Genomic DNA, 11,736 nt, shown 5'->3' with positions numbered 1-11,736 from the left:
AACTGACTGAGCCATCCAGGCGCCCCTGCAAGTTGTTTTTTGAGTGAGCTTTTTTTCAGTGTGATTTCTAGTGTGGAAGCGCCCTATGTGTGCTCTGGATTGTGCAAGTGTCCCAGTGTATGTTTTGGCATTTGCTTCTTTTTGTGGACCTACAAGGGTAGGTATAAGATCTTACAGTTCTGGTTTGCACACTGTAGAGCCTTTCCTGCTTTTACGAATGGAACCCAGCTCCAGCCATATAGACAGTTTGCAACTTCAAGGCTTCCTCAACAGTACCCTTAGCTAAATATAGTTCATGCTGATCAAGTAAATTATCCCTGAAAAATCAGGGATTCAGGTACCCTTTGAATCCCTTAGACAAAAGGACTTCAGACTTGATTCAATTGCTGATTCCTTTCATTTCTGATACCTTCTGGTTTTAATTTCTTGCTTTTGAGCTGCTACATGCATTTCCAAAATAAATATTTTATCCAGAATTTTTAAGTGTTTGAAATATAAGTTCCTCACTCATTTTGCCGTGGTCTCTGTGATTGCTTTAGAGTGCTTGGTCTCCAATAGATAGTAAATTCCTTGAAGAATGGCAACAGGACTTTCATTTTCACCAGGGTTTAGCATAGTAATGGGTTTATAATTGGCACCCACCACGCATTTGGTGAAGGAATGCCTTTCGGAAGACAGTGAGAAAAGCATTTGATAAATTATGGGGTTAATGGCCAGATTAATGACATAAGCCTTCCAAGGGTATTTGCATATTAAAAGGGGTTATCTATGTGTTTGGCAGGGAGTTCACTGAGCTTTCTTAATGATTCTCCCTACATAGACACTGTATCCAGCAAGTAGGTAAGATTTTGAGCAGATAAATTCCTCCCAAATTCTTACTCCTTACTTAGCAACCAACTTTTCTGCTCAGGTCGTAGCCTCCTGGCCCAAGTCTGTAATACGGGGGTCACCTGATTCCTATGGAGTAACTCTAGTTTTTTAGGGATAATTTTTTTTTTTTTTGGTCAAAATGAGTTATAACCATGTTATGATAGGATGTTATCAGTCTATTATTTCTCATACAGCAAGACAAATCATCCACTTCTTTGTGGTTGTAGCATTGGTCAGAATATAGAGGGCAGAAGGTAACAAGGAAAATAACTTTCTTAGAATCACATCACCATAGACTAAAGACAGCTGAGAACCCAGATGATCATTTTATGCCACAACTTTACAGATGTCCATTTTAACAACCAGACAAGGCAATAATGCACATGTAGTAGAAATATAGAACTTATTCTATACACTCAAAGATTTCCTATTAGCCATCTGCTTTTACACAATCATAGTACTACGTCATCAATATGCTGGGTATAATTTTTTTCTTGTTTTTGCTGTAAAAACATTTCCATAACTATATTCTATTCTGTTTAAATATAAAAAAGCTTGCATTTATATTATCAACCAATATCCAGAACTAAATGAACTCAGGTTAACAAATGGGAGCTAGTAAAATCCTCATATAGATAATTCTAAAATTATAAATATTGAAGCATAAACTTTATTTATGCTTACTGTTAACAGTAAATTCCTTAAATGAGCATCTGGGGAGCAAGAGGGAGTAGTAATGGTCATCAGTACCAGTAACTCTTACTTTAGTTATGCTATCTACCTAAATTAATGTTCAAGAACAAGGTAGGTATGGCATATGGCATATTAGAAACTTTCAGAAAGGTTTCTAAATGACTAATGAAGAATCAGTTATACAAAACTGTTGTGAGTTAAAACATTAGGGACTCCCAGGTCTCACTTTACTATAGGACAAGTTAGCATTTCTATGTATGGCAAGAGAGTCTTTAATTATCTGGCCTCCAACTTCTTCATATCAGCAATGTTTTTTGGTAGTACAGTAGAGCTTACGTTCTTTTATTCTCTCTGCCTCACTTCTCCCTCATTTTTTTCCCTTCATTTTTCCATCTATTCATCCATCCATCCATCCATCCATCCATCCATCCATCCATCCATCTTTAACAATGAGCATTCTAGTCAATTGACTGGTTTCAGAAAAATCTAGTTTTCGAAAGTAGCAAAACACTTTCAGAAGGCACACTGTTTTTTTTAGCTCTTAAAAAAATCATCCTTCATATATCAAGGACTCTTGAAGCACGTTACATGGAATGATAAATAAACAGCTTACTTTCTTCATCGAGATACATCCTTGTAAGGGCTTTAAAATGGGTCTAAATCATACATCTGTTATCTCACCAGGGTCACATAAATTGTGTCATTCACACCACACATGACATGAGATGGATGGGTGGGAGGGAAGGCCTCATTTTGTTTTGTTAAATACTGTTTGTTTTTTTTTTTAAACCTTGCTTTAAGAAGGACTGTATTGGGGCGCCTGGGTGGCGCAGTCGGTTAAGCGTCCGACTTCAGCCAGGTCACGATCTCGCGGTCCGTGAGTTCGAGCCCCGCGTCAGGCTCTGGGCTGATGGCTCAGAGCCTGGAGCCTGTTTCCGATTCTGTGTCTCCCTCTCTCTCTGCCCCTCCCCCGTTCATGCTCTGTCTCTCTCTGTCCCAAAAATAAATAAACGTTGAAAAAAAAAAAAATTTAAAAAAAAAAAAATAAAAAAAAAAAAAAAAAAAAAAAAAAAAAAAAAAAAAAAAAAAAAAAAAAAGAAGGACTGTATTGTCTTATTTGAAAGATTTTATAAATGGAAAAGATGCTGAAATAACCTTGATTTTTTTTATTTTTTTGGTTTGTCAGATTGTTACTAGGCAAGCTGTTCCTGTGGCAACAAAAGCAACCATAGAAGAGTATTGGGAGCTGTCTAGAACATCCTTGACTGCAAAAATGCTGAAATACAACTGAAAACAGAAGCTGGTTGACATCTGGACTATATACAACTCCATTACAACAAAAGAACACAAATAATGCTTCAAATTTGTTCTTCCTTTTGCAGTTTACCAAATCATCAGTTCATTTGATCCTGACAACATTGGACTTTAGGCATAAGTGGCATTATTAACTTCATTTAAAAAAACATAGGTGTGGTAAGAAAACAGAAACTTCTCCTTTTCTTCCTCTTCTTCTTCCTTGATGTCAAAGGATAGTAATAAAAAAAGAAGTGATATCCAGTTTGAAAATGGAGAAATCATTTCTCAATAAAAATGATCATCCCCAAATATAAAACAAATATAAATTATCTTAAAATAAAAGAAATATAAACAGTCTTCAACAAAACTAGAAAAAACTTGTAACCTCCGCCACAACTTCTGAGAAAGAGCTAACAGATGCAGTCAAGATATAAAAGGAAGATCCCTGGAGAGGATGCTTACAGCTCCAGACCTCAAAGTTATCAGAGCAACAGACTCCAAAATAGCTGGCATATTCTAAGGGGCAAAGCCAATTCCTTGTCTGAAACAATGGAAATGGAGTCAGCACCACCATTCGGGTGTTTTTTGGATACTTCCTGGTACCACAGAGGAGCAGAGCTGCAAAGCCCAAGGAGGAAATACAGACATGTCACTTACAAGAAGCAGTATGTGGATGAGACAAGAGTGGAGGAAGGACGCCCCAAAGGGGAGCAGCTCTGTGGCTGACAGTCACTGTTTGCTGCAGAGAATAAAAAGGCTAAAAACCAACTTTTGTAGACCTGCAGACCTGGGATAAGTCGCTTCCGTATTACTCAGGAAGAATTGTTAGCCCAAAATGCTATTAACTACCATATGGAAGTATATCAAATAGGTGATCCAGAAAGGAACTTATTTCGAGATGAGTGGTAAATGAAAATGAGCCTGCATAATAGTGTTCATACAAATATACTCCAAAAAAAGCAGGACTGGAACGGGAGAAACAATAGCAGATAAAACCATTCATTGGAAAAAATGAATCCACTGAGCATATGAAATATATGACCAAATAAGGAAACAAAAACTTCATCCAGAGATACAAGCGATCAGAAACCACATAGCGACACAACCAAAGGAAATGCAACAGGAGCTAAAAGACTTTAGCAAAGAAATGGAAAAGAGAAGAAGAAGACCATCCTCCAAACAATGCTACGCCAGAGGGAATACAAGAGGTGGGTAAACTGAGAGAAGGCCAAGAGGGGATAAGGTGGAAATAATTTCAACCTGTTAATGAGGGGTTCAAAATACAGCATTTAAACTGATAAGCATGTAATAAAGGCATAAAACATTTACAGGTATAAAGCTAAACACAAGAAGAACCAAGGAAATAATACTGTCAACTTAAACTGCTCTAGAGGAAAGGCAGAAAAAAGTACACTAATTGGACATTGCTCCTAACAGGGTATCAAGAGCATCTAGAAAATGAAATATATAAATCAAAATTACAGTTAAGAAGAGAACAAGTGGAACAAAGGGAAGTACAGCAAACACGGATAGTACAATGAAAGTGTAGTGTTCATATTGTTGATCACTTACCCCTTATTCATTCCTCCACCCCTTTCCTAAAAGAACCCTAATTTTGGTCATATATCTATCCTTTTTTCACATAATTTTATGCTTAAAAGCAAGGATTCTTAATTGGGAGTGATTCTGCCTCTGTAGGGGACATTTGGCAATGTCTGGAGACAATTTAGACTCTCTTTCAGGGGGTGTTACTGGCATTTAGGTTAGAGACCAGGACAAGGAGACCAATTTCAGGCCAAAATCCTATGGGTGATATTTCAGGCCTTCTTTATCATGGGCAATTTAAAAAAGTTTTGCCTGGAAGTCTTTATGAGGAAAAGCTGTCCTCCATACACAGAGTCTTCTAAGGGAGCTATATAGTCAAAGACACCAAGGGCCAGCATGCTTATATTCATATCTGCACTCCTAGCCCTGACACCTCCATTCAGAGGCCTCATTCTTATGGGACTCCTTCAGGTGTCTCCACCGAAACCTTCTTCCCGGGGACAGGTCTTGACCAAGGTATTCTTCTCCACTCTGTTTTTCCACTTCTAGCCTTTCCTTCTCTCCCTGTCCCCAGTTCCCTGGGTTCATAAAATGGCAGTGCTCCTCAGCAATGATCAAAATTTCCACCAAAAATTGTCTTCAAAACACTGAGACAATTTCCTCCACCTGCACTGCTTGATTGACCCTTGGCCAGTGCCATTCAGCGGGGGGCTAGGAAAGAACAGTGAGGAGCCAGTGCTACATTCCTTTTTGGCCTCCTGCTTATATTGTCACAGTAAGTAAATAAAAATTTGATTATTATTTTCATTTTGGCTCATTGCCTTAATTGACTACCTCAACTAGCAGTTTAGCATAGGATTATTGCTAAACATCCTACTATGCAGAGAACAGCTCCCAGAAAAGCATTAAACAGTGCAAACTGTCAACAGGGCTGAGGCATTTGGCGGAACCTGACTCCATCACCACCACCTCCAGAGCCAATAAGCCCATGGATTTCTCCTAGAGAATGTTATTCATCCAGGAGCAATAGATGACCAAATAAGAAGGCCTAATCATACTGAAATGAAAGACTATTCCATGGCTGAGGGAGAATTTTCCTCAATTTTTGTTGTGTTGGACATGAACAAGAGAACATAAAACCCTGACTGCCACTGGCAGCCATCGTGTGAACATGATGTGTGAACATTGTGGGAAAGCAACTTTGGGATGAAGTACTTGTACTATGCTACAGGAGTGAGGTAGAGAACCCGGGTCTTTGATGACAGTATGACTGAAAGCACTGTGGCCAGAACGCACCCCGTCTGTGGACTTCCCAAAATGGGTAATAAATTTCCTTATGATTTTAAGTTTCAACTGGAGTTTTTCTTTCTTGCAATGAAAACTGTTCTACAAAAAAGATCCAAAAAAAAAAAAAACCTAAAAAAGCAATAAAAACAGAAAGCATTAATCTAAAAGCAGAAATATATTACATATAAAAACACTACACTAATGTATGAAATAGGAGGAATCCTAAAAGTGAATCACAAAGCAAACCACACTATTTTAAAATACCTAAACACAGTGACACAAACATAAACAAATTCAGGGATAAAGGTGTATCAAGCAAATGTACTTTAAAAGAAAACGTCATAATCTTAATATCTGACATTTTAAACTATAAGGCAAAAGCATCCAATGAAATAACAACAAAAGATATTGTTATAATGATAAATGTAAAACCCACATTGTAAATCTAGCAGTCATGAATTCATATGCAACAGAAGACATAAAAATATAGAAAGAAATAAAAAAAAACACAGGCAATAAAAGGAGAAAATCCTTATATGGAAAGTTTCCTTTACCTCTTTCAAGTCATGACTAAGCACATGGGCCAAAGGAAAAGGTTATAGAAAACCTAAGTGACATATTTGAGATATAATTTATATATGTTATAAAAGAATAGATTTTATAAAGTTTTCCATTCTCTGAAAATACAGAGTAGACCCTTCAACAAAAACTGACCCATATAAAGAAAACCTTACACGGCAATAGTTTGGTACCTATGAATGATTCTGTGCAAAGGGAGAGCTATTTCTACTTGAATTCCTTATATCAAGTGACCCCTTCAGAAGGATAAAAATTGTCCCCATGGGCAAGAATGCTGCTGTTGATGACAGCTCTGGGTACAGCTCAAGAGAATTAGAGAGGGTCTAAACTCAGAGTTTACTAAGAATCCCAACATTACTAAGAATAATATAGGCAGTCTACTCTGCCCAGATAAACCAAGGATAAAATGAGGTCATGTTAATGAATACTATATGTAAAGCAAACTTTGATAAGCACACAGGAAATACTGTGGACTTTCCATTAAAGTATGCACACAAGACCAAGTAAAAGCAAAATCTTAGCATGAAAAAAATTTAGCATGAAACTAGGTAATAGTGGACATGCACATTAGTCAGCAAAACCTGGAGGAAACTCTGGGTAATAATACTGTTCAAAAGAGGCTTTTCTCTTGTCTTAAGAATTGTAATTAGATCTTTATTGAAGAGCGATACATTTAGCTTTTCTCTTTTAATTGCTGTCTATTGCCCTTTTGTTCCATGTATATGCAAGCAAGCACACTGTCACATGTTCTCTGTCCCTTTACTGTTTCTCCTCTGCCTCCATTTCCTGCTCAAAGGAAACCTGAGATAAGCTGTTCAGCACATTTTGCTGTTTAATCCAATGTTGGTACAACACCTCAAATGTATTTCCTGGTGTTTAGAATGGACTTAGGAGAATCCTATAGAACCAGGGCAGCAAAATCTGCCAGCATTGCTTCAAGGGGAAAGTGAGGTCTGCGTTCAGATGTGGGATTAAGGATGGAAAGATGGAATAATGCACCATGAAGACTAACATCCTAGAATGGCTGGACAGCTCCTCAGGATGGGCTTTCTCATCTCTGCTGCTTGGAGGACTGGGCTGCAAGAAACAGTACCTTGCAGTATTTAAAACAAACAAACAAACAAACAAACAAAACCCATACAGGGATAGAATCATGGGAGAAACGGATGGTTCAGTCAAACCTGCACTAAAGAGTGATAACTGTAATTTCCTGCTCTGATATATAAGACTTCTGTTGTTTTAGAAAATGATTCAAAGATTCTTTCAAATCAGTTTATCTAATCAGTCTACACAAAAATATTACAGAGTTTAGTGACTACGGTGAAATCATAGTTCATGTATAACAATGGTAAAAATAAGCTATGCTGAATTTCTGTAGCTAATTTCTAGGAAATAGATATGGCCAACAGTAAGTTTTATTTCACATCTGAGATTAGCATCGTTTAATACTCAAATAGTTTTCTTATTTCTACTTTGAAAGCTAAAAGTAAAGAGATAAAGACTAGAAATCAAAAATAAGTTGCCACTTAATTGACTCTCTGATTCTGGAAATAAAATATTTTAATTAAGTTCCACTAAAAAATAAAAGTAGCTTCTTACTCCCACACTGAGCACATTAACATTTTCACATACAGAAAGTTTAGGTACATTCAACTGTTTACAAGACATGTCTCCATATAATACAAGTACATTCACGTGAAGTATATGAACTTATATAATTGTATATATTTGTGACTTTTGCATCTGGTACCTTTTAAAACTAACACTTAATATGTTTATTTTCTAAATGTCAATTCATAGGTGATGATTTAAAGTTACGAGAGCCTCCTGAAGAGTTTTAATAGTTGTGTTCGTATGAGAATTCAATAATATCCTAAATATAAGCTTCAAAGTAAAGCTTTAGCAACTTAAGTTACCTGACTGGCAATGCATGGGATTCTTATCAGGTTGTATTGTTTGGTTTACAGTTTAAGTCATTCAAGTGGCTTATAATTATTTGTGCACTAGGGGATAAAAAAGCACCAATACAATAAATATTTTTTCACATCACAGATGAAATCACAAAACAATGACCTCAATTTCCTTTCAAAATCTAATAGTTTGAAAAGAGCATTTATATCCAATGTTCAATCTTTAAGCTTTCTTAGTGAGATCAACTGATACACTAGAGATAAGAATGGAAATGCTAAAAAGAGGTGTTATGCATAATATCTCCTAACTACAGAATTGAGACATTCTCCTCACACTGCTGATATCCATTTTTGAACTGGTTTCCTTAGATCTAAAAAGAACTCTGAAAATAAGTGTAACATTTATAAACTTATCAACTATGTCTCTTAAAAAGAAATTCTAAAGATGTCTTTCTTCCCGATACATAAAGCAGTATTTTCCTGATGAGCGAAAGCACCTTATGATAAGGAAATATATAAAGCAAGTATTTTCTACAAATTAATATAGAAATTTATGCACATAAAGGTGTAGTCACCCCAGCTGTATATGTAATATTTTAAATAATACACAATAAAAAAAAAAACCTCAAAGCACATATTGGAAAAATAACCCATATGCTAGTACTCCAGTTATTAAATATTGCAGCATATATGTAATTCTAACAATTGGAGGAAAAAAGTTTCTAACCCAAATGGTCAGTGAAATCTCTTTGGAAATATACTTTAAAAATCTGTAATATGTAATCCTGGCTGTCAAATTCCAACTCAAGCTATAGGTTTTTATAGCTGACATACAATCCCGTGAAAATGAAAGTATGTATAGAGGTCACCTCACAGATTCTTGAGTAAACAGCATTACTGGTGAGACACTGGGACAGGCTAGCTGAGGTCTCCTGTCGTTTTCTTTACAGAGGGCACATAGCAAACATAATATTAAGAATGACAGACCTTCATCACCGTAAGTTTTGCTAAAATGTTAATAAACATTGTTTTAAACATTTCAAGAGCATGAGAAAAGGTCCTTACCTGAATATATACAAAGAATTCTCTAGATTTAACATATTTTAAAATGAATACAGAGGTGTATAAGGAGAAACATCAATTACTTGCTTTGACAGTTTTCAGTCAAGGTTTATTACGTGTCTTTTTCTATCAAACAACGTGATTTTTATAAATATATGGAGCTCCAGCTTCCGCTAAGATTTCATTTCTTTTTCCCAGTGGTTTTTTTGTGTTCATGCATTTCTGTTTTGCTAGCTATAGTCTTTTTTCGAGATGAGGTATTAGGAACAACGGCATTAGAAGGTCCGCTGGTAGCTATACAAAAAAAAGAAAAATTGTTTAGATTTTCACAAGCAATTCACATTCAAATACTACTGCTAAGTGACAAATAATTAACTTTATAACTGTGATGTAAATGAAACATTGTAAACATTCAATAGAGCATTTTTAACCTTTTAATTTTTTAGAATTCAACATCAATACAGGAAAGTAATGTCAATGGGGTGTGTTCCAAATTTGTCTTTTCCTCTACATTCTTCCTGGAAAACTAATTTATTCCATCATTTTTAACTACCATCTATCTATTGTGCTAACGATATTCAAATGTATACTTTTGGTCCAGGTCTTTTCCCTTACTTCAAGATCTGTTTATTCTGTTCATCCTATTAGAAAACTATAGGAAACTATATATATTAGAAACTATATATTTCTATATAGTTTCTATAAATATATATTAGAAAACTATATATATTAGAAAACTATAGAAAACTATATATATAACTGACAGTAAACATAAACTTAATATGCTTAATACTGAACTTGTCATTTCCCCTTAAATCTATTTTCTCTTTTATATTACCACTACTTAAAAAGTTCAAATGTTAGAAAACTATAAACAGTCTTGACTTAGAACTCATCCGTCTACATCCAAACCAACATTAAGCCCTTATGAGTTATCAAAACGTTATTCTAAGACAGATGACACTTCTGGTATGGATGGGCAAGCTCCTATCAGAATAATTCTCCTGCAGGTTAACAAGTATAAACTCTGGATAAAATATGAAAAACAACTACTTGAAGACACTGAAGAGTAAACAAAAGCAGGTGTATACTGGAAAAAAAAAATCAACACTTGGAGGAAGGAAACTCATGTTAAGTCCCCCCCACCCCCATTTTTTTGAAAGCTGTAGGCCTAAGGAGAGTATCTGGTCTGAACCATGTGCAATGACTACAACTAAACATAAAACTCATTCTTACTAGCATGAAGAACCAGAAGATAAGTACTGGAGCAACTATAGCTGCTGGAAAATCAGGTGGGAGATCCCAGAAAGGGAGAGAGTCTCCAGTTCTTTGTATAAAACATGATCACATTTATGGCATGGGGAGGGTAGGCTCCAAGAGTGCAGCTAAGGCCAAAAGAAAAGATGTGAAAGATGAGCTGCTGACTGCTTCAAGGAACACAGTTTTGCAACATGAGTTCGCCCAAGGTTAACTCTTTGCTTGAAAAAAACCCAAACAACTCAATACTCTTGGGAAAAGCGTAACAAAAATAACAGTCTGGAGTTTATACAACATCTCATTCATAATGTCTAGGATGCAATCCAAAAGTACTCAATGTATGAAAAAAACCAGGAAAACATCTTTCTTCTTGGGAATGGATAAATTGGTAGAGACTATTTCTGAGGTCAGCTACATTAGTACACAAGAATGTTAAAACAAGTACTTTAACTTACTCAAGAACAAAGGAAAATATGCTTATGATAAATAAAATTTTGGAGATCTCTGAAGAATCAAAAAAGAGTATCTAAAACTAAGGAATAAATATCTGAAAAAAAACCCCACTAGATAGCTTAACAGCAGAATGGAGATGATAGGTAAAAGTGAACATCAACCCAGATTATAAAAAAAAAAAAAAAAAAAAAAAAAAAAAAAAAAAAAAAAAAAAAAAAAAAATTCTAAGCATGCTTGCCACAGTCAAATTGCTGAGAATCAAAGATAAAGAAAAAATATTGAAAGCAGGCAGAAAAAAATAATTCAACCCACTGCACACATTGGGACAATTCAAATTACCAAAGACTTCTCATCAGAAACAATGGGAACCCTAAACAGGACACAACACCTTTAAAACACTGAAAGAAAAAACTTTCTTCCTCAAATTGTCAATCAAGACTTTTTCAAATACAGTAAGAGATCTGCAGTATAAAAATGCTAAAGAGATTCAGGCAGAAGGCAAATAAAACCAGATGGAAACAAAGATTTAGAAAAAGGAATGAAGACTGATGGCTAATGTGTGGATAAATAAAATACTTTTTTCTCTTCCAAGTGTCATTAAAATACATGACTGTGTAAAGCAAATATTCTAACATTGTATTGTAGCCTTTATAATATATGTGGAAGTAACATACATGGATAACTATGTGTCAAGGATGGGTCTGGAGAGGAAGGTAAATGAATCTACAGAGTTGCAAGGTTCCTACATTTTACTCTGAGTAGTATAAAATTATCTCTAAGTAGA

At 35.4% G+C, this 11,736-nt stretch overlaps 1 protein-coding gene across 12 annotated transcripts in view; it reads right to left on the bottom strand.

Annotated features, from left to right (window-relative positions):
• Positions 1-5,992: 5,992 nt before the first annotated feature.
• Positions 5,993-11,736, bottom strand: part of PPIP5K2 (diphosphoinositol pentakisphosphate kinase 2) — a 72,967-nt gene continuing 67,223 nt past the window's right edge. For 11 of the 12 annotated variants that reach the window (XM_030325890.2, XM_030325927.2, XM_030325879.2 and 8 more), the window contains one exon: positions 5,993-9,536. In XM_030325890.2, the coding sequence (XP_030181750.1) occupies positions 9,424-9,536 (113 nt within the window). In that variant the 3' untranslated portion in view covers positions 5,993-9,423. The remainder of the gene's footprint in view (positions 9,537-11,736) is intronic. The other variant, XM_030325972.1, reaches the window with a different exon arrangement.

This window comes from Lynx canadensis, chromosome A1 (genome assembly GCF_007474595.2).
Source record: "Lynx canadensis isolate LIC74 chromosome A1, mLynCan4.pri.v2, whole genome shotgun sequence".
Taxonomy (NCBI): Eukaryota; Metazoa; Chordata; class Mammalia; order Carnivora; family Felidae; genus Lynx; species Lynx canadensis.
Note: the sequence above shows the minus strand (reverse complement) of the source record. Positions and strands in the feature narration are given on the sequence as shown.